We start from the raw sequence: 24,806 nt of genomic DNA, 5'->3' as shown, positions 1-24,806 counted from the left end.
CTGCTGAACTCATCACAGCCGGCTCACGGAACATTCGCTTGTCTGTCGGAGGAATCTGAACGGTTTTATATCAGCTGGAATTTGTTTTGTGGAAGATCACATCCTTGAGACAGTTCTGTGAATGAATCTACACATTTTTTGTGCTCATTCTTCCTATTAACTGGGTTTATTTCACAAAGTATTTTCTGTTATGTAATTTTGCCTCACAAATTTGTGAGGCACAATTGAGCAATCCGATGGCAAAGTTGTCGTGGGGACTCATGGGTGTTCATGGACCTTTTGAGTTTAGAGGGATTGTCGCCGGTTGGCGCTGTCGTGCGCGGGGTTAATGCGCATGTTTTTCTTTTTTCTGTTTTTGTTTTGTTTGGGGGGATGTTCGGGGGTTGATTGTTTCACTAATGGGGAATGTGGTCTTCATAATTTTGTTTTTCACACACAATTTTTTATTTTTATTATATCAATATGTCAAATGTTAATATGAGTGGATTGTTTCTCTCCACATGGAATGTAAATGGGTTGGGGCACCCCATAAAAAGAAGGAAGGTTATTACTTTTCTTAAACGTAAGAAATATGATATAGTGTTTCTTCAAGAAACACATCTCTCCCTGCAGGAAGCTGAAAAATTTAGGAAGATATGGTGTGGACATGTTTTCTTTAGTGTTGGCTCAAGTAAGAGCAAGGGAGTCATTATATTGATTAATAAACATCTACAATTCAAATTTCTCAAACAGATTAAAGATAAATTAGGAAGAGTAATTATTGTTTTAGCTGAAATTCAAGGGCAAAGTCTGATTTTGGCTAATATTTACGCACCTAACGCTGATGATCAGGGCTTTTTTATAGATCTTGAAGGGATGTTGCAAACCGCTGGCACCCCTCATGATATAATATTGGGAGGAGACTTTAATCTTTTGATGGACTCAGTACTTGATCATAGTGAAGCAAAAGTGTGTAAGCCCCCTAGAGCAACATTGACGCTTCACAGGATGTGTAAAAATCTTGGTCTTTCGGATATTTGGAGACTTTTGAACCCATCCGGTAGGGACTATACATTTTTTTCATCAGTCCATAAGATTTATTCTAGAATAGATTTTTTTTTTTATATCCAAATCCCTCATTTCATCTGTTGTTGATTGCTCAATTGGAAACATTTTAGTCTCAGATCACGCCCTGGTGAGTTTAGAGGTGATGCCACATATAGAGAAAAAGAAATCATATAGTTGGCGCCTTAATGTATCCCTTTTACAAAATCCTGATTTCCAACAAATGTTAAAGACTGAATTCAATGTTTATATGTAGACCAACTGGTCCTCAGTATCCTCTGTGGGCGTGGCTTGGGAGGCACTTAAGGCGGTTCATAGGGGCCGGATCATACAGTATGCCTCATTCATCAAGAAATCCAAAGCACAAGAACTTGTGGAGTTGGAAGGAAATATTAAAAGTGCCGAGGCAGAGCTGAAGCGCCGAATGTCATCTGATGGCCTCAGAGAATTAACCCGATTGAAATATAGATATAATACTGTATTGTCGCGGAAAGTGGAGTTTTGGTTATTCAGGGCAAGACAGTCATACTTTGAGTCGGGGGACAAAGCAGGGAAGCTTTTGGCTAGATATATAAAGCAAAGAGAGTCTTTTTCTACCATTCCCTCAGTGAAATCTGCTGGTGGTGAAATATTTACCTCAGCCATTGATATTAATAATGCCTTTAAAGAATTCTATATTGATCTTTATAGTTCCACGTCTTCATCTACTGATGAAGATATTAGAAACTTTGTGGAACCATTAGATCTTCCTAAACTGACGACTGAGCAAAAAAACTCTCTTGATTCTGAGATAACCTTGAAGGAGCTTAACGAGGTAATTAAGTCCCTACCTACTGGCAAGGCTCCGGGGCCAGATGGTTTTGCCACAGAATTTTTTAGATCTTATGCTACAGAATTGGCCCCACTTTTGTTAGAAGTTTATACTGAATCATTAAAGAAGGGAAAACTTCCTCCAACCATGACACAAGCCCAGATCAGTTTGATTCTTAAAAAGGACAAAGATCCAAGCGAGTGTAAAAGTTACCGTCCAATCTCCCTGATCCAACTAGATGTTAAAATATTGTCAAAACATTTGGCTTACCGATTAAGTAAAGTTATGACATCTCTTATACATATAGATCAGGTGGGATTTATTCGGGGCCGCAGCTCTTCTGATAACATCAGGTGTCTCATCAATATCATGTGGTCAGTGGCGAATGAACAATCTCCGGTCGCTGCCATCTCACTTGACACCGAAAAGGCGTTTGATATGGTAGAATGGGATTATCTTTTTAAGATTTTGGAAATGTATGGGTTCGGGAGTACATTTATTGGTTGGATTAAGTTACTTTAAAAACACCTGTAGCAGCGGTACAAACAAATGGATTAATTTCAGATTAATTTACTCTAGATAGGGGCACTCGACATGGTTGCCCTCTTTCCCCGTTATTGTTCTGTCTTGACCTGGAACCATTAGCAGCTGCGATAAGAAAGGAGGATGATTTTCCAGGGGTGACAGCAGGAGGTGCGGCGCATAAGCTTCTGCTTTACGCAGATGATATTTTATTATTTGTCTCTGAACCTACTAGATCTATGCCTTGCCTCCACAGAATTATTAATTCCTTTTCCAAGTTCTCAGGATACAAAGTCAATTGGTCTAAATCCGAAGCTTTGGCGCTGACAGCATACTGCCCAGAAACGGCTTTCCAGCCGGGCGCCTTCCAGTGGCCCAAACAGGGCATTAAGTATTTGGGGATTTTATTCCCAGCACATTTGTCTGATTTAGTTAGAGTTAATTTTGACCCATTAATAAAAAGGTTTTCGAGCGATGTCAGAGGTGGGCTTCATTACATTTATCGATGATTGGGAAGGTTAATGTTATTAAAATTAATTGTATTCCAAAATTCAACTACCTGCTTCAGTCTCTCCCTGTAGATGTCCCCCTCTCTTATTTCAAGCAATTTGATAGCATAGCGAAGTCCTTTATTTGGAATGGTAAGCGCCCCAGGTTAAATTTCAATAAGTTACATAGGCCAATTGACAGAGGAGGGCTAGGCCTACCCAAGATTTTGTTTTATTATTATGCGTTCGGTCTTAGACATTTGGCTCATTGGTCGCTTCCACCTGAGAGGGCCCCTCCTGGTTTTGTATTGAAAAGGAAGTTCTTGCCCCTATCTCGCCACTTGCATAGCCTTTCGATTAAACTAGCCGGAGAGGTTAAGTCGCATCCCGTTATTTTGCATTTGCACTCGATATGGACAAAAGTGTCCAGAGTGTTTAATTATGATATTTATTTAAATGTTGCCTCGAGCATATGGCAGAACCCTAAACTATGTATTAATAAGTCCCCTTTTTGTTGGTCAGATTGGATTGTGAGGGGGGTTAATGCCCTTGGTGACCTATATGAGGGTGGAGTAGTGAGATCTTTTGAAAATTTGGTTCAACATTTTGGCATTCCCAGATCTCAGTTTTATAAGTATTTACAGCTTCGCCACCTACTCTGCACTATTTTTGGGAGTGGCACGCACCCCCCTAAGGCGGCAGGTGCTTTGGGAGAGGTGATTGCTGCTTTTGGAAAAGGCCATGAAGCATCAGTGTATTACTCCCTACTAATTCAGAGTCTGGGGGATGGAGCCTTGACTTCTCTCAAGAGAGTATGGGAAAAAGATTTGAATTTGGTATTGGAGGATGGAGTGTGGATTAAGATTCTTAAAAATGTCAAGTCTGTATCTAGAGATGCGAGGGTTCGCCTTATGCAATTTAAGATTTTACATAGATTTTATTGGACACCCTCTAGATTATATAGGCTTGGTCTTAAAGACACACCCACTTGCTGGCAATGCCAGTCAGAAGTTGGAGACACTACCCATGTCTTTTGGGGGTGTGTTAAGATCCAGGAGTTTTGGTTGAGGGTTCAGAGGTATTTGTGCGACGTTTTGAACACTCAGGTTTTGCTTTGTCCCAGACTCTGTATTTTGGGTGATGGCGCGGTCATGCATTTAGGGGACAATCATATAAAAAACTGGGTTATGACCAGTCTCATGATCAGCAGGCAAGTAATTTTAAGGGGTTGGAAGTCAAATGGAGCACCCTCTTTTTCGGAGTGGTGTGTGGAAATGGGGAGGGTAGCTGCATTTGAAGAGGCGGTAAGTAGAAGGCTGGGGTTGAGGGACTTATTTGCTAAAAAATGGGGCAAATATTTCGTTTTTTGGGGGGAATCTTGGGGAGGGGATGTGGAGAGTGTAGTTTAATCATGTATGTTTATTATTTTATTTATTTGTGTGTATGCGTGTGTATATATATATATATATATATATATATATATATATATATATATATATATATATTATTTTATGTGAGTGTATGTATATGTATCTGTGTATGTATGTATGTGTATGTGTATGTATATATATATATATATATATATATATATATATATATATATATATATATATATATATATATATATATTTATTTTATTTTTTGGATTGTGTGTTATGTGAACACACAGGGGTGTTCGTTAGGGGTCAGGGTGGGATTGTATTAGTAGGGTTTAACTGTAAAATGTTGATTCATTATATATGTGTTGAGTTTTTTTCACTGTCATAGCACATGAATCAATAAAATGTTAATTACAAAAAAAAAAGAAGTGGCCTTACAAGTTTTCTCTTAAATGTTTTGTAAACCTCTATGGGTAACCCGTCTGGTCCGGGTGCTTTACCGCTATAAATGTCCCCTATAGCCTCACAAAGGTCTTCTGTTGTCAGTGGACTGTCTAGTGCTATTTTTTCATCATCTGATATAGTCTGAAATTGTAACTGGTCAAGAAACGCGTTCTGAACTTTTCTATTTTACGTATATTCTGATTTGTATAGCAATTTATAAAAGTCTCCAAAATGATTATTAATCTCTAATGGGTCCATAGTTAAGTTGCCAGATATTGATTTTATACTATTAATTGTTCTTTCAGCTTGCATTTTCTTTATCTTCCAGGCCAATAATTTACCTGCCTTTTCCCCCTGGTCATAGCATGTTTGCTTAGTCCACATTAGATTTTTAGCTACTTTGTCAGTTGTTAATTTATCATAATTAGCTCTCATGACAGATAGATTATGTCATTTTTCAGGGTCGTTGTCAATATTAATTTCAGTCTCAGCGTTTTTAATTTGGTTTTCTAATGCTCATAATTCTTGGTTGTACCGTTTGGTTTTAGAACTTGTATAACTAATCATTTCTCCTCTTATATAAGCTTTAAATGCTTCCCATCTGATGCTGGCCGTGGTTTCGTCTGTATTTAATTCAAAATATTTATCAATACAGCTTTCCACAAATTTAACAAATGCTGGGTCCTGTAACAAATACATTTGTAATCTCCATCTTGAACACTGCTCAAATCTACCTAAATGGATCTCCATAGATATTGCTGCATGGTCACTAATTACTATACTATTGTACCAGCATTCTTTTACATTAGACAGTAGTTCCATAGAAATTAAAAAGTAATCAATACATGAATGAGCTTGAGTAACAAGAATATTCCCTTTTGTTTGGGTCCTGCGTTCTCCAAACTTCAATTAATCTTAGATCCTTCATATAGTCAATCAATGTTTTCTAGTTTGTACATGAGTTGTATCAATTCAGGTGGATCTGTCCAATACTGGGTCCAGGGCACAGTCAAAATCTTCTCCGATAATATTAAGCCCCTCCAATGTAGACACAGTTAAAAATAATTTTTCAAAAAATGATGGGTTGTCATCATTGGGACCATAGATATTTATAAGATTTAGTTTTTGTGACTAAATATTACCTTGAACAATAACATATCTTCCAGATGGATCTTGGGTAGTTTTTGTAATTTGAAATGATATTGATTTGTGTATGAGGATAAATACACCCCTTGCATGAGTATTAAAGGTAGCATGAAATACTTGGCCTGGCCATCTTTTACCCAAATAATGTATGTCTGATGCAATCAAATGTGATTCCTGTAGAAAGACTATTTTAGATTTGAGATATTTTATCTTATTTGATACTTGTTTCAGTTTGGCCAGTTTTCTCATTCCCCAGACATTCCAACTTGTGATTTTAATATCCAAGCTACTTTTCCGAAACGAAATTTATTGCAAGCAACATTTAAATTGCAAATATTATTAGATCGATTTTTCCAGGTATTATAGACCTCCTTGGTAGATTCATATGAAAAATTATGATTTTTGAATGTCTTTTCAGGAGGGGCTCATTTCACAAAACAGTCATGCTGCAGTTAAAATTAGGCTTTCTTGAGCATTAAGTGTCGTTTCAAGTTCTGGCTTTCGTGCGTGGACGTGTTTTTAAAATGTCAATTGGTATTACTAGTTAGCTGCAACATAATGTATGATGCCCAAAGGCATAGGGTGTCTTATTCATTGTGAAACTGTGTTTTCTTAATGGCATAAATCACACTGAAGGCCTAGACTTAAAATTCACAGCCCGCCACTGCCTCTAAATGACATTCATTGACTTAAAGGGAAAAAAATAATAATTTTTTTTTTTTTTTAATTCCATAAAGAAATTCACTGCAAAAAATCCTATCGTTATCAAGTGTTTTTGTCTTATTTTCCATTTAAAATGGTCTTAAAATCCTTAACAAGATACATTTACTTATAAGCAACATATAAGATATTTAGACTTGCTTTAAGGGAATGTATCTTAAATATAAGTGTATTTTGTATATAAGTGTATTTTTTCACTTGGTTATACTTCTGCGAGTGCAGTAAAGACAAAATATACTTATATTCAAGATCTATTCCCTAAAATCAAGTCTAAATATCTTATATGCTGCTTCTCATGTGAATGCATCTTTTTTTAAAGGATTTTTAGATATTTTAAAATATTTGTATTTTAATTTTTTCTTCTGCAGTATAGCTGCTAAAGAAAATTGACATTGTTTTCAAGGAATTTTAGATATTTATATTGGAAAACAAGCCAAAACAAAAACAAATAAAAAACGTCTTTTGTTGCAGTGTGTAATTGGGCGAAGTCTACTCTCTCTCACCTTTCTGTTCACTTCAATCCATCTTTAACTCACAAAAAAACAAACTCTCTCTTATTAATAAAGCTGCGTATTGCCAATTTCTTCACGATAAGGAATGCACAGTGATGCATATATTATGATTCAACAAGTTCCGCTTATTCCACAATGAGTGTGCTTCTGTATTTACTTATTTTGTATTTTTGCATTATTATTCCCTCATACTTTGCGATCTACATCACCTGAAGCTGTTTGGAAAGTTTAGTGTGCATCTGGACTGTGAGCTGTGTAATTCTTCCTCTCCTCACTGCTGTTCTGCTCACGCGCATCATTGTTAGAGTTTAATGTGATCTCATGTTATGTTAAATGAGATCAAACGACTATTCGACATTGAAACATTTTGTTGAAAATTTTTTATTGTCGACGTTGTCGATAACATTGACTAATCATTTCAGCCCTAGTGAGTGTGTTTCTGCTAATGGAGAAAAAGCCATAGCAAATATATTTATTTATTCATTAAACGAGCAGAGCGAGAAGATGTGTTGTGACAGTAGCTTCCTGGCAGTTGATGAACTTAATTAATTCTTCTCATTATCACAGGTGTGTGCGTGCGTGCGTGTGTGTGTGTGTGTGTGTGTGTGCGCGTGTGTGTGTTTGTAGATCTCTAAGGAGATTGATTTTATGCACCTGTTATTAATGGGTATAGCTTACAATAACTAATTAGAAAGGGGTGTCCACATACATTTGGTAGTGTAGTAGTGCACATACATAGTAGTGTAACAAACTCTATAGAATGAACACATATACAGCTGATAGACAGATGTGTGGAGAGGGGAATGAATAAATGTATGAACATATTAGTAGATGGATAAATGTGTGTATTGACTATAAAGGAGATCAGTTGATGATGAAGAGCAATGGGTTATTGTTTTATATTTTTAGGGTGGGAAATTGAATGTGCTAATTTCTGCAATTAATATTTTTTGTTTAACTCGTGAATTTTTTTTTCACAATTAATGCAGTATCCGTATTTTTTTATTTCTTTATTTTTTTAACTTCCTGAGCCTTCAAGCGATAGGAGAAAGGTGTCCCAGGAGATCAGCAGTTACAGAAATACTCAAACCAGCCCATCTGGCACCAACAATCATGCCATGGTCCAAATCATTGAGATCACATTTTTTCCCCATTCTGATGGTTGATGTGAACATTAACTGAAGCTCCTGACCCGTATCTGCATGATTTTATGCACTGCACTGCTGCCACATGATTGGCTGATTAGATAATCACATGGATGATTGTTTGTGCCAGACAGGCTGGTTTGAGTATTTCTGTAACTGCTGATCTCCTGGGATTTTCACACACAACAGTCTCTAGAATTTACTCAGAATGGTGCCAAAAACAAAAAACATTTAATGAGGGGCTGTTCTGCGGATGGAAATGCCTTGTTGATAAGAGAGGTCAACAGATAATGGCCAGACTGGTTTGAACTGGTTTCTACAGTAACTCAGATAACCGCTCTGTATAATTGTGGTGAGAAGAATAGCGGGTTGTTGCTGTTTTGGCGGCACGAGGGGTTTTAATGTTGTGGCTGATCAGTGTATATATATATATATATATATATATATATGTGTGTATAATATGTGTGTGTATATATATATATATATATATACACATACATACACATATATAAAATCAGGCAGATACGAGTCTGGAGCTTCAGTTGACCGGTATGAGTTCACTAGGTGTGGGATGGGCTTTTTGCAATGCTGCAGAAATAGAAACCAAGCAATTGACGAAATATCGTGTCGCTCATTGCTTGTTACAGTCTGGGCTGGTTAGATCAGTCTAATTGTCATGGAAGATATACATTTTATCGTTTGACACTTTATTGTGTTGCATCTGGACTCTCTGTAAGAAGTTGGTGTATGGTTTAACAGTAGTTGGTGTAAGGTTTTATACAGTAATTCGTGTTCAATGAACAGGGCCCATTGAGTTAAGAGTTGAGAGGGGGGATCGGGGCATTAGCAGGCCGTATTCGAGCCTGGATTCTCAAGAGAACAACTGCTTTGACTTGTCATGAGCATGTGCACTTCCCACTGTTCCACGGCTCTGACAGTCTCAGTAGTTTAATGTTGTTATTTGCTATGAGACGGTGCATCAATCAACATGTTTTTCCTGTCTTCATTGGGTGGCTTGTGACACATTGACCTCGCCAGCTGACCCGTCCACTCCTCCCTCATCACACAATTTTTTTTTCTTTTTCTTCTAGAGGAAGTATCTCTCGCGGAGCAGGTAAGGAGGATAAAGGACATTGAGGCCATCGAGAGCGACTCTTTTGTTCCTCAGGCTTTCAAATCATCTCGGGATACCACAAAGGTGCGTCTCTCGCTGTCTCCCTCTCTACTCGTTTTAACTCATGTCTTCCTTCATTATTTTTTTTTTATTTAATTTTCTTCCACTGGGTTATGTTCCATTTGTCTGCAAATGAAATGATTCCTATTCAATGTTGTTTGCTCTGTGCACCTGTCCATTTGTGCTTGGGCTCTTTAAAAAAGCATCTTTCCAGCAGTGGACAGACACAAGGCCCTGTTCACTTTCTCCACAGAGAGCATTAACTCTGATCCCGTCAGCATTCACATTTGCTGGCCAAATTAGATCACTTACAAATGCTCACTGATCTCTGTGGCCTGGGACAAAAGGTGACAGTTGAAATAGGCCTGTGTGATAGATTACAGCACAGTAGGGCCAAGCAGCTCTCATGGACTGATCTCGGATCTGTATGTACAGACTTCAGTGCTCCACTTAGAAGAGCTGAACTGATGCTAGACCAGCACTTAGAGTCGCTGTACCTAGAACTCATTGACTGATGCATGAGCAGCTCTTTAGATGGAGCATGCATAGAAAATGTTCTTTCGACAAACACAAATACAAACATTTGGTTCCTTTAATAATATTAATTCCATGTAATTAAATGCTCTGAAAATCTGGTTAAAATCTGTCCTCTTGGGTGTATTTCAGTGACATCTGCTCAAACATGCATTTGCCCTATTTCATACCTGAGACCCAATAAAGCTACTCTTTGTAGCCAGCTCTGATTTAACAAACATTATAGGTGTTGCTTATTTTGAACTCTGGTGAGCCCATTCTGTATACAGACATTGTAAAGACAGCAAATGATCTTCAAGAGTGAGTACTGTTAACATTATAATGATATAATGAACTGCACTTAGTACAGTCCACCTGGACTAACTTGGGGATAAGTGTTTTGCTCAGTGGTACTATGGTGATAGCTCAATAATCACCTATTATAGGGTCTGAATTTACAGCCTTTCGATTACCTGCCCAGAACTTTAAGCATTAGTCTGCAGCACCCACTAATTCCAGTTAAATGGGTCAAATAAGGAATAACATTTTCCTCTATCTTTTAAGATAAAATAGCTTGATATGCTGTAAAAACATACAGGCTGCAGATAAATTCGGTTGTCAGTTCACCTTTTAGTGCTTAATCCTGTTCTGTATACACACAGTTAAATAAAATACAGGCATGACAACCACATTCTACAACTGAATTAACTCCCGAAAAATTCAGGTAGTCACAAAAGCATTTTCAAAAATTCCAGGCAGTTTGTATGGAACCGAACTGGACAGCAACTGTAGTTGTTAATGGTGTGATTAATGGTGCGTGTGAGATGTGCACATCACACAGATGTATGTTTCTTAATTCATTCAAATATTCCAGTCTGTCTCTATCCACTGTAGTTTCTCTAATCAGCCCTGCGGTCTCTGGGTAACCCGTACATTACAGTCTAGAGAGTGCACGCTGTTTAACAGCAGCCGCTTATGACGCGCATAAACAAAACACTGCGATTCTGTTGACGGCAGTTAATTAAACATTGCCTGATATTGACATGGTCGCGTGGCGCCATGCGAGGGTCGGACATGTGAACAGCGTGCTCTGCACACTTTGCTAGTTTTTTATTCTTTTTGTATCATAAACCGGTGAGATTCAATACACTCTGTTTCATAAATGTTCTATGAAGACAATATGTCAAAGAATTCAAAATCCTCAGGCCCTGGAGACAGTAAAAGACACTTACGTGCTCAAGCTGATACCCCAGACAGGGCTGCAGACCAGGGACTCAATTTGGATGGTGTGGCGGGAGAAATTCAGCGTCAACTGTCCAGCATGTCTGTAATGCTGGTGAAGGTCGTTGCAGACTTGAAGGATCTTGCTGTAATACGTCGATCGATTACGGCGATGGAGACTAAATTCTCTGAGTTGGTCACAAGATTTTCGGACGTCGAGAAACGGATCGATTATCTGGAGTCATTGGAGAGGGAATTAACTGCTAACCCACTAGTGACCAAGGCAGATGTGCAGTGCATCTGGGAAAAGTTGGAAGACCTTGAGAATTGTAATCGGCGAAACAACGTCCGAATTGTTGGAATCCCTGAGAATGAAGAAGGTCGAGATATGGTGAAATTCCTAGACAGGCTTTTCCCGAGTCTGCTCGACATAACAGGCCATAAGCTGGAAATCAAGCGAGCTCACAGAGACCCGGTTCAGAGACCTGCTGAAGGAGACCTGGTTTCTGAGATCATCCGATAAAGATCTCGTGTTACGCGAGGCGAGGAGTATAGGAAGGCTTTCTTGGAAGAACCACAACATTTTCTTGTTCCCAGACTTTGCGACTTCGATAAGAGAGAAACGGGATCGATTCAAGGAATGCAAGAAACTCTCACATCAATGGAAGATCGCTTTTTTTCCTATGTTTCTGGCCAAACAGAGAATAGATACTAAGGATGGCCGCAAAGTATTTACATATCCCCAGCAAGCATTGTCCTTCATAAAGTAAAGGGAATGAGTAAGTCATTGTGTGGTGCTCGCTTTGCAGCCAAGTGGACCTGACTCAATGAACATTCACTTGACTGTCCGAGGAAACTGGGCGCCGCCTTTGTTTCTTTTTGTGCTGGTTCTGCCTTGCGGCTGGAGTTTGTTTTGTGGAATAACACTCCTTCGGGACAGTTGTGGATGAATCTACTCATTCTTTGTGCTATTGGATGGAGTTTGTTTTGTGGAATATTTTTTTGCAGGACATTGGAAGGATTAGGTCATCTGCTGTACTTATGAAACAGCCAGCTCACTGAACATTCTTCATCCTGAGGAAACTGAACGTTTTTTGTTTTTTTTTACATTTATTAATTTTTTATTATTATTATTATTATTGTTGTTGTTTTTTTGTGTTGGTTCCACTAGAGGCTGGAGCGTTTTATGGGGACACCTTCGGGACAGTATGTGGATGATTCTACACATTCTTTGTGTTTATTCTGCCTGTTGGCTGGAGTTTGTTTTATAGTTTTTCTTCTGTTATGTAATTCTGTCTCACAAAATTTGTATAGAAGCACCGGACTTGAGCAATCCGATGGCTATGTTGTCGCAGGGGCTCTCTTAGGTGTACATGGACTGTTTGAGTTTAGAGGGATGGACGCCTGTTGGCGCTGTCGTGTGTGGGGTTAATGTGCACATTTTTCTTTTTTGTTTGTTTGTTTCGGGGGGAAGTTTGGGGTTTGATTGTTGCACTAATGTTGGAATGTGATTTTTTTTTAGTCTTGTTTTTGACAGTCTATTTTTTCTAATATGTAAAAATGTCAAATGTTAATATGAGTGGATTGTCTCTCTCCACATGGAATGTGAATGGGTTGGGGCACCCCATAAAAAGGTTATTTCTCCTCTTAAACATAAGAAATATGATATAGTGTTTCTTCAAGAAACACATCTTTCCCCGCAGGCAGCTGAAAAATTTGGGAAGATATGGGGTGGACATGTTTTCTTTAGTGCTAGCTCAAGTAAGAGCAGGGGAGTAATTACACTGATAAGTAAGCATCTACAATTCAAATATCTCAAACAGATTAAAGATAAATTAGGAAGAGTCATTATTGTTTTAGCAGAAATTCAGGGGCAAAGGTTGATTTTGGTTAATATTTACACACCTAACGCTGATGATCAGGGCTTTTTTATAGATCTTGAAGGGATGTTGCAAGCCGCTGGCAACCCTCATGATATAATATTGGGAGGAGACTTTAATCTATTGATGGATTCAGTGTGTAAGCCCCCTAGAGCAACATTGACGCTTCACAGGATGTGTAAAAATCTTGGTCTTACAGATATTTGTAGACTTTTGAACCCATCTGGAATGGATTATAAATTTTTTTCATCAGTCCATAAGATTTATTCTAGAATAGATTCATATATATATAAAAGTCCCTCATTTCATCTGTTGTTGATTGCTCAATTGGAAATATCTTAGTCACAGATCACGCCCTGGTGAGTTTAGAAGTGTTGCCACATATGGAGAAAAAGAAATCATATAGTTGGCGCTTTAATGTATCCCTTTTGCAAAATCCTGATTTCCAACAAATGATAAAGGCTGAAATCATTGTTTATATGGAGACCAACTGGTCCTCAGTATCCTCTGTGGGCATGGCTTGGGAGGTACTTAAGGCAGTTCTTAGGGGTCGGATCATACAGTATGCCTCATTCATCAAAAAATACAAAACACGAGAACTCGTGGAGTTGGAAGGGAATATTAGTGCCGAGGCAGAGCTGAAGTGCCGAATGTTGTCCGATGGCCTTGATTGAAATACAGATATAATACTATTTTGTAACAGAAGGTGGAGATTTGGTTATTCAGGGCAAGACAGTCATACTTTGAGTCAGGGGACAAAGCTGGGAAGCTTTTGGCTAGATATATAAAGCAGAGAGAGTCTTTTTTCTACCATTCCCTCAGTGAAATCTGCTGGTGGTGAAATATTTACCTCGGCCATTGATATTAATAATGCTTTTAAAAAATTCTATCTTGATCTCTATAGTTCCACATATTCGTCTACTGATGATAATATTAAACACTTTATGGAACCATTAGAATTTCCTAAACTGACGACTGCGCAAAAAAATTCTCTTGATTCTGAGATAACCTTGGAGGAGCTTGGCGAGGTAATTAAGGCCTTGCCTACAGCCAGATGGCTTTGCCGCTGAATTTTTTAGATCTTATGCTACAGATCTGGCTCCAATTTTTCTGGAAAGCTTCTGCCAACCATGACACAAGCTCGGATCAGTCTGATTCTTCAAAAGGACAAGGATCCAAGCAAGTGTAAGAGTTACCGTCCAATTTTCCTGATCCAGCTAGATATTAAAATATTGTCAAAAATGTTGGTTAACCGATTAAAGTTATGACATTTCTTATATATACAGTACTGTGCAAAAGTTTTAGGCACTTGTGAAAAATGTTGCATAGTGAAGATGTCTTCAAAAATAATGCCATAAATAGTTTTCATTTATCAATTAACATCCTACAAAGTCCAGTAAACATAAAAAAGCTAAATCAATATTTGGTGTGGCCACCTTTGCCTTTAAAACAGCCCCAAATCTCCTAGTTCCACCTGGATACAGTTTTTTTTGGTTGTTGGAAGATAGGATGTACGAGAATTCACCACAGTTCTTCTAACTATCTAGGCTGTCTCAATTGCTTCTGTCTCTTCATGTAATCCCAGACTGACTCGATGTTCAGTGGGGGGGCTCTGTGGGGGCAATGCCATCTCTTGCAGAGCGCCCTGTTCTTCTATTCTACAAACATGGATTAATTTCAGATTATTTGACTCTGGATAGGGGCATCCGGCAGGGTTGCCCTCTTTCCCCATTATTGTTCTGTCTTGCCCTGGAGCCATTAGCAGCCGCTATAAGAAAGGAGGATGATTTTCCAGGGGTGATGGTGTGGTGCATAAGCTTTTGCTTTAAGCAGATTATATTTTATTATTCGTCTCCGACCCTACTAGATCTATGCCTTGCCTCCACAGAATTATTCATTCCTTTTCTTTTTGATTGCATTTTTTTATTGATTCATAGATATATAACAAAGAAAAACAACATATATACATTGAATCAACATTTAACCCCCACTATTGCCCCTCCCCCTCCCCAATCACCAACCCCACCCTGACCCCCAACGAACAGCCCTGTGGTCACATATAAGAATACACACGCACACACACACACACACACACACATATATATATATATATATATATATATATATATATATATATAATTATACATAATTAAAACTATACTTCTCTCTCCACAGTCCCTCCCCGAGAGTCCCCCAAAAACGCTAAATAACTGCCCCATTTCCTATCAAACAAATTCCAAATCCCCAGCCTTCTACATGGCACCTCCTTGAAAGCTGCCACCCTCCTCATCTCCGCACACCACTCCAGAAATAAGGGCGCTCCAGCCGACTTCCATCCCCTTAAAATAAGCTGTCTGCCAATCATAACACTGGTCAGAACCCAATTTTTTATGTGTTTATCCCCCATCACCCATAATGCAGAGTCTGGGGCATAATGAAATTTGAGTGCCCAATACATCACACATAAAACTCTGAACCTTCAACCAAAATTCTTGGATCTTAACACACCACCACAAAACATGGGTTGTGTCTCCATCTTCTGATTGGCATCGCCAGCAGGTGGGTGTGTCTTTAAAACCAAGCCTATACAATCTAGAGGGGGTCCAAAAGAATCTATGTAAAATCTTGAAGTGCATAAGGCGCACCCTTGCAACTCTAGATATAGACTTGACAATTTTTGGAATCTTAGCCCACACTCCCTCCTCCAATACCAAGTTTAAATCTTTCTCCCATAATCTCTTGATAGAAGTTAAAGCTCTGTCCCCCAGACACTGAATTAGCAGGGAGTAATACACTGATGCCTCATGACCTTTTCCAAAAGCAATAATCACCTCTTCTAGAGTATCTGCCACTTTAGGGGGGTGTGTGCTACTCCCAAAAATAGTACAGAGCAGGTGGCACAGCTGTAAATACCTAAAGAACTGAGATCTGAGAATCCCAAAATGTTGAACCAAATTTTCAAAGGATCTCAACACTCCACTCTCATATAGGTCACCGAGAGTAGTAACCCCCCTCACAATCCACTCTGACCGCAGAAAGGGGACTTATTAATACATAATTTGGGGTTTAGCCATATGCTCGAGGCAGCATTTACACTTTTTGTGTAAAACACTTTTGTCCATACCGAGAGCAAATGTGAGATAACGGGGTGTAACTTAACTTTTCAGATTAGTTTTATAGGCTTTGCAATGGCAAAATAGGAGCAAGAACTTCCTGTTCAATACAAATCCAGGGAGGGGCTCTCTCAGGTGGAAGCGACCAATGAGCCAAATTTCTGAGACCGATTGCATAATAATAAAACAAAATCTTTGGTAGGCCTAGCCCACCTTTGTCAATTGGCCTATGCAACTTCAAATGAAATGTAATCTGGGACATTTACCATTCCAAATGAAGGACTTCGCTATGCTAAATTGCTTGAAATTAGAGAGGGGGACATCTACAGGGAGAGATTGTAGCAGGTAGTTACATTCTGGAATATAATTCATTTTAATAACATTAACCTTTCCAATCATAGATAAATGTAATGAAGCCCACCTGCCCACATCGCTCAAACATTTTTATTAAGGGTTCAAAATTAACTCTAAATCAGACAAATTTGCTGTGAATACAATGCCTAAATACTTAATGCCCTGTTTGGGCCACTGGAATGCGCATTATGCTGTCAAAGCCAAAGCTTCGGATTTAGACAAATTGACTCTGTATCCTGAGAACTTAGAAAAGGAATTAATAATTCTGTGGAGGCAAGGCATAGATCTATTAGGGTCGGAGACGAATAATAAAATATAATCTGCGTAAAGCAAAAACGTACGCGCCACACCTCCCGCCACCACCCCTGGAAAATCATCATCCTTTCTTATCGCAGCTGCTAATGCTTCCAGGGCAAGATAGAACAATAATGGGGAAAGAGTGCAACCCTGCCGAGTGCCCCTATCCAGATTAAAATAACCTGAAATTAATCCATTTGTTTGTAACGCTGCGACCGGGTGTCTATAAAGTAACTGAATCCATCCAATAAAAGTATTCCTGAACCCATGTATTTCCAGAATCTTAACCACTCTGCCATATCAAACGCCTTTTTCGGCGTCAAGTGAGATGGCAGCGACCGGAGTTTTATCATTTGCCACTAACCACATGATATTGATGAAACGCCTAATGTTATCAGAAGAGCTGCAGCCCCGAATAAACCCCACCTGATCTATATGTATAAGTGATGTCATAACTTTACTTAATCGGTTAGCCAGAATTTCTGACAATATTTTTACGTCTAGCTGGATCAGGGAAATTGGATGGTAACTTTTACACTCGTGTAGGGCTTTACTGGTTGTTTAGATCAGTGTTACCATCAGAAATAATTAACAATTATTTCTTTAGTTATTAATTATTTAAATTAATTGAATCTAACTCATTAAAACCTCATATGGGGCTCCAGTGAATGTAGTGTGCTACGTTTAGGAGCAAGTTTGGTTATTAGCAATAATTAATAATTATCAAAGATAATTATTAATTATTAAAATCAATAGAACATTGATGAGAATCAATGTTAGCTTTTTTTATCCTTTAAATCAACAATTTTCAAAGATAATCGTTAATTGTTAACATCAATGAAACATTAATTAAAATTAACACTAGCTTATTGATCATTCAAATTCAACAATCATCAAAGATAATTATTAATATTCTATTGATTTTTGATAATTGATAAGGATTAACATTGACGGGGCACCACCCTGAAATCGGGGACTAATAACCACATAGTAAAACAGTCTCAATATTAGATTGTTTTCTTAGGAAAATCGACATCCGAAGAATATCGATTTTCAGGAAAAAAAACAATGAATGAAGGTTTGAATCTGAGCACTGACATCCCGTCAGCATGACACAGGCGTATGCAAAACAAACCAAAACACTTCTCTTTGTAATATAAACAAAGTTTATTTATGCAGTAATATCAATTAATAATTAATACAATGCAGTCAATAAACTTACGACTTACAACTACAAACTAAACAGTGATATGATTAGATATGGAAATAAAAATAATCCTATAACACATAAGGTGTGTGTGTGTGACTGTGTGTAAGGAGGGACGTGCACAAAATGGCGGACGTGACTCTCGTGGAGAGTATGTCACGTCAGACTTCCGGCCAGGGAATATGACCGCGAATGGGGGCGGAGAGAAACCAGTCAATGCGTCTACCAGTTACCGCGTGTATCCGCTTGTACGATAGCTTAGGGACAAAGCTGGGCTTTAGCATTTAAGCTATCTACAAGCCAAAAACGTGTGCCAGAATGTTTGTGAGGGGTCGCGTGCGTGTATGTGTGCGTGTGTGGTTAGTACGAGAGAGAGAGAGAAGTGACAGCCCTAAAGCCGATTTCACGATCGTGGGAGAGAAAGCAGCTGTTAGTTCATCGCTCAGAGATGCGATGGACGGCTCGTAAACAGTCCCGCGTTATTTGACTCTTTAATGGATGAACTCAGTTGCTGTCTCACCCGCGATGGCAAAATTGCACAACAGTCCAATTTGGTTGGACCACAATACAGCAAAACAAATTCGTGATAATTAATACCCTGAGTATTAATAATGAGCGGACATGGCGGTCCGTAAACTGTACAAGCAAAAAGCTTGAAACACAAGAATAACACACTATAATATTCTATCTCTGCCCAGACGTAAACCTCTTACTTGAATCACATGAGGACACAGGTAGAATGTGTTTTCCTCCGTCCTTTAACTCTGACCCAGTTCCTTGAGGCTCAGGTGATGACAGGAGGCCGTTTCCTCGCTCTGTCGGTGGGCGGTATGGCTGTTGATTCTCGGCGGGCTGGCGGAGAACTCAGAAATATGACTTGATTGAAGATGGAAGAGAAATCTTTAATCTCTTCACTTTTGTAGGCAAACGGATGAAGATGCGAATTGCTCGGCGGTCTCCTTCGGATCCGTTAAAGTGTTCGGTTGAACAGAGTAATCTCAACTCGTCCAGCGAGATGGAGTTTGTATGGCCACAGTTTCAAGTCGGACGTTACTTCCTTGTGCCATGAGGTTGCACCTGAGAGCAGCGATGAAACTGCGTCTATACAGGACGAACAAAGTTGCTGGAAGCAAATCCCGAAAGCATGTCAGAGGTATTTCAACTCCTGATGATGTCATGGTTTGAGGTGCGTTCTGTTGTGTGCCTCATCCAATAGGAGCTGAGAGTTCAATCCTTTAGTGAGCAAGGCTTCATGGGATTTGTAGTCTGTTTTGGACTCCCTTTGTTTGATTTTGGCACGATTTTTATCAGTATAATTTACGACTTGGAATGTGGGGGCTTGAGTTAGGTTTTTATGACTGTGTTAGGCCTGCCTTTGTCTTCTATCTGAATACATGAGGCCCAATACTCGCTTGGATCTTTGTCCTTTTTTAAGAATCAGACTGATCTGGGCTTATGTCATGGTTGGCGGAAGCTTTCCATTCTTTAATGATTCTGCATAAACTTCTAACAAAAGTGAAGCAGTTCTCTAGCATAAGATCTAAAAAAATCAGTGGCAAACCCATCTGGCCCCGGAGCCTTGCCTGTAGGCAAGGCCTTAATTACCTCGCCAATCTCCTCCAAGGTTATCTCAGAATCGAGAATTTTTTTGCTTAGTTGTCAGTTTAGGGAGTTCTAATGGTTCCACAAAGTTTCTAATATCTTCATCAGTAGATGAAGACATGGAACTATAGAGATCAAGATAGAATTCTTAAAAAGCATTATTAATATCAATGGCCAAGGTAAATATTTTACCACCAGCAGATTTCACTGAGGGAATGGCAGAAAAAGAATCTCTCTGCTTATTTATCTAGCCAAAAGCTTCCCTGCTTTGTCTCCCCGACTCAAAGTATGACTGTCTTGCCTTGAATAGCCAAAACTCCACCTTCGCGACAAAACAGTATTATATCTGTATTTCAATCGGGTCAATTCTCTGAGGCCATCAGACGACATTCGGTGCTTCAGATCTGCCTCGGCACTTTTAATATTCTCTTCCAATATTCTCTATTAATATTCTCTTCCACTGTATGATCCGGCCCCTAAGAACCGCTTTAAGTGCCTCCCAAGCTACGCCCACAGAGGATACTGAGGACCAGTTGGTTTCCATATAAACATTGATTTCAGCCTTTAACATTTGTTGGAATTCAGGATTTTGCAAAAGGGATACATTAAAGTGCCAACTATATGATTTCTTTTTCTTCATATGTGGCAACATCTCTAAACTCACCAAGGCATGATCTGAGACTAAAATGTTTCCAATTGAACAATCAACAACAGATGAAATGAGGGAATTAGATATAAAAATTCAAAAAAATCTTTGAATAAATCTTATGGACTGATGACAAAAATGTATAGTTCCTACCAGATGGATTCAAAAGTCTCCAAATATCTGTAAGACCATGATTTTTACACATCCTGTGAAGCGGCAATGTTGCTCTAGAGGGCTTACACACTTTTGCTTCACTATGATCAAGGACTGAGTCCATCAATAGATTAAAGTCTCCTCCCAGTATTATATCATGAGGGGTGCCAGCGGCTTGCAACATCCCTTCATGATCTTTAAAAGAAGCCCTCATCATCAGCGTTAGGTGCTTAAGTATTAGCCAAATTGCCAACCAATTTGAATTGTAGATGCTTACTTATCAGTGTAATTACTCCCCTGCTCTTATTTGAGCCAGCACTAAAGAAAACTTGTCCACCCCATATCTTCCCAAATTTTTCAGCTTCCTGCTTGGAAAGATGTGTTTCTTGAAGAAACACTATATCATATTTCTTACGTTTAAGAAGAGAAATAACCTTCCTTTTTTTATGGGGTGACCCAACCCATTCACATTCCATGTTGAGAGAGACAATCCTCTCATATTAACATTTGACATTTTGAACATATTAGAAAAAATAGATTGTGTGTCAAAAATAAAATTATAAAGACCATATTCCAACATTAGTGCAACAATCAAACCCCAAACTTCCCCCCGAACCAAACAAACAGAAAAAAGAAAAACACGCACGACAGCGCCAACTGGCATCCATCTCTCCAAACCCGAACAGTCCATGTACACCTACGAGAGCCGTCAGATTGCTCAAGCCCGTGTTTCTATAAAAATTTTGTGAGACAGAATTACACAATACACAATGGAAGATAATCTATAAAACAAACTCCAGCCAATAGGCAGGATAAACACAAAGAACGTGTAGATTCATCCACATAACTGTCCCGAAAGTTTGTTCCTCCACAAAACAAGCTCCAGCCGCTAGTGGAACCAGCAAAAAAAAAAAAAAAAAAAAAAAAAGCCGTTCAGTTTCCTCAGGCAATCAAGTGAATGTTCAGTGAGCCGGCCTATTCGACTGCTACAATCACTCCAATGTCCTGCAAGAAATACTCCACAAAACAAACTCCAACCAATAGGAGGCATAAGCATAAAGAACATGCAGATTCATCCACAACAGTGTCCCAAAGGAGTGCTACTACACAAAGCAACTCCAGACGCTAGGCGGAACCAGCACAAAAAGAAACAAAGAAGGTGCTCAGTTTCCTCAGACAGTCAAGTGAATGTTCAGTGAGTCAGGCTCACTTGGCTGCAACGTGAGTACCTCAAGATAACTTACTCAGTCCACTGACTTTATGATGAACATCGCTTGCTTGGGACATGTAAATATTTTGTGGCCATCCTTAGCATCTATTTTCAATTTGGCTGGGAACATCAGTGCAAAAGCGAACTTCCGTTGTTGTAGGAGTTTCTTGCATTTCTTGAATCGATCACATTTCTCTCTTGTCGAATTCACAAAGTCTGGGAACAAGAAAATGCTGTGGTTCTTCCAAGAAAGCCTTCCTTTACTCCTCGCCTTGCGTAACACGAGATCTTTATCGGATGATCTCAGAAATTGGGCCAGAATTGATCGGGGCCTGTCTTCCTCAGTGGATTGCCAAGCTGGAACCTTGTGAGCTCGCTCGATTTCCAGACTCGTTATGTCAAGCAGACTCGGGAAGAGCCCGTCCAGGAATTTCACCATATTCTGACCTTCTTTGTCCTCAGGAATTCCAATAATTCTGACATTATTCCGCCGGTTACGGTTCTCCAAATCCTCCAGCTTCTCCCAGACACGCTCCAAATCCACCCTGGTCGCTAGCGGATTAGCAGCTAATTCCCTCTCCGATGACTCCAGATAATCCGTTTCTCGACATCCCCCACTCTTGTAACCAACTCAGTGAATTTTGTCTCCATGGCAGTGATTGATTGACGTATTACAGCAAGATCCTCCAAGTCAGCAACGACCATTCTCACCGAATTTCCTTCACTTCACCGGCCAAATCGGCTCCCGGGCTTACGGCCTGCTGTTCAGGGGCATCAGCTTGAGCACATAAGTGTCTTTTAATGCCTCCAGAGCCCGAGGATTTTGAATTCTTTGACATATTGTCTTCCTAGAACAGTTAAGAATCAGTGTGTATCGAATCTCACCGGTTTATGACACAAAAAGTATTAAAACTAACAAAGTGCACAGAGCTCACCGTTCACACGTCCGAAACCTCGCATGGTGCCACGCGACTCCTATTCATTCCTTTTCTAAGTTATCGGGATACAGAGTTAATGGGTCTAAATCCAAAGCTTTGGCTCTGACAGTGTACTGCCCGGTAACAGCTTTTCAGCAGGATGCCTTCCAGTGTCCCTAACAGGGCATTAAGTATTTGGGTATTTTATTACCAGCAAATTTGTGTGATTTAGTCCAAGTTAATTTTGACACTTTAATAAAAATGTTTTCGAGCGATGTGGGCAGGTGGGCTTCATTACATTTATCTATGATTGGAAAGGTTAATGTTATTAAAATGAATTGTATTCCAAAATTCAACTACCTGCTACAATGTCTCCCTATAGATATCCCCCTCTCTTATTTCAAGCAATTTAGCATAGCATAGCGAAGTCCTTCATTTGGAATGGTAAATGTCCCAGATTACATTTCATTTGAAGTTGCATAGGCCGATTGACAAAGGTGGGCTAGGCCTACCCAAGATTTTGTTTTATTATTATGCATTCGTTCTCAGACATTTGGCTCATTGGTTGCTTCCACCTGAGAGCCCCTCCCTGGTTTTGTATTGAACAGGAAGTCCTTGCCCCTATTTCACCATTGCAAAGCCTTTCTATCAAACTAATCGGAAAAGATAAGTTACAACCCGTTATCATGCATTTGCACTCGGTATGGACAGAAGTGTCCAGAGTGCTTAATTCGGACATTTATTTAAATGTTGCCTCGCATATGGCTGAACCCCAAATTATGTATTAATAAGTCCCCTTTCTGCTGGTCAGAGTGGATTTCTGAGGGAGGTTAATACGCTCGGTGACCTGTATGAGAGTGGAGTTTTGAGATCCTTTGAAAATATGGTTCAACATTTTGTGATTCCCAGATCTCAGTTCTTTAGGTATTTACAGCTGTCCCACCTGCTCTGTACTATATTTGGGAGTAGCATACACCCTCCTAAAGCAGCAGATACTCTGGGAGCGGTGATTACTGCTTTTGGAAAAGGTCATTAGGCATCAGTGCATTACTCCCTGCTAATTCAGAGTCTGGGGAACGGAGCTTTAACATCTATCAAGAGATTATGGGAGGAAGATTTAAACTTGGTATTGGAGGAGGGAGTGTGGGCTAGGATTAATAAAAAATGTCAAGTCTACATCTAGAGATGCAAGGGTGCATCTTTTATTTATGTATTTTTTTAATATCCGATAAATTTTTTTTTATTGATTCAACCATTAAATATATACATTGCAGAACACACATATACAGAATCAATATACAACTCCCACTACGCCCCCCACCTGACCCCCAACAACACCCCAGTGGTCACACAACCATAGACACACAACAAAAATAAATTAATAAAAAAAATCCAAATAAAATTAATAAAACAATCACACACATAAAACCCCTACACCTCTCTCTCCACTGTCCCCGAGAGCCCTCCAAAAAAGACAGATATCTGCCTCACTTCTTCGCAAACATGTCCAGACTCCCCAGTCTTCTGGATACCCCCTCCTCAAGAGTTGCCACTCTGGCCATCTCTGAACACCACTCCTGAAAAGGGGGCGCTCCAGCCGACTTCCAACTCCTCAAAGTGATCTGTCTGGCGATCATAACACTAGCTAGGACCCAGTATTTCATGTGCTTATTCTCCAAATTAATGATTGCCCCATCTCCCAAGATACAGAGTCTGGGGCAAAATCAAATTTGAGAGGCCAAAACCTCACTCATAAAACTCTGAATCCTCATCCAAAATTCCTGCATCTTAACACATCCCCAAAAGACATGGGTTGTGTCTCCATCTTCTAATTGACATCGCCAGCAGGTGGGTGTGTCTTTAAGACCAAGCCTATGCAATCTAGAGGGGGTCCAATAGACTCTATGTAAAATCTTATATTGCATGAGGCAAACCCTTGCATCACTAGATGCAGATTTGACATTTTTTAGAATCCCAGCCCACTGTCCCTCCTCCAATACCAAATTTAGATCTTTCTCCCATAATCTCTTAAGAGAAGCTGAAGTTCCGTCTCCCAGACTGAATTAGTAGGAAGTAATACACAGATGCCTCATGACCTTTTCCAAAAGCAGTAATCACCTCTCCCAGAGTGTCTGCCGCTTTAGGAGGGTGTAAACCACTCCCAAAAACAGTACAGAGCAGGTGGCGCAGCTGTAAATACTTATAGAACTGAGATCTTGGAATTCCAAAAAGTTGAACCAAATTTTAAAAGGATCTCAACACTCCATTCTCATACAAGTCACCGAGTGTAGTAACCCCCCTCCCAATC

At 39.4% G+C, this 24,806-nt stretch overlaps 1 protein-coding gene across 2 annotated transcripts in view; it reads left to right on the top strand.

The window, feature by feature from the left end:
* Positions 1 to 24,806, top strand: part of rsrc1 (arginine/serine-rich coiled-coil 1) — a 460,355-nt gene that overhangs the window by 421,249 nt on the left and 14,300 nt on the right. For both annotated transcript variants that reach the window (XM_051679647.1, XM_051679648.1), the window contains one exon: positions 9,303 to 9,409. In XM_051679647.1, coding sequence (XP_051535607.1) covers positions 9,303 to 9,409 — 107 coding nt within the window. The remainder of the gene's footprint in view (positions 1 to 9,302; positions 9,410 to 24,806) is intronic.

This window comes from Myxocyprinus asiaticus, chromosome 39, assembly GCF_019703515.2.
Source record: "Myxocyprinus asiaticus isolate MX2 ecotype Aquarium Trade chromosome 39, UBuf_Myxa_2, whole genome shotgun sequence".
Classification (NCBI taxonomy): domain Eukaryota; kingdom Metazoa; phylum Chordata; class Actinopteri; order Cypriniformes; family Catostomidae; genus Myxocyprinus; species Myxocyprinus asiaticus.
The sequence above is the reverse complement of the archived record's forward strand: the minus strand, read 5'-3'. Positions and strand labels throughout refer to the sequence as shown.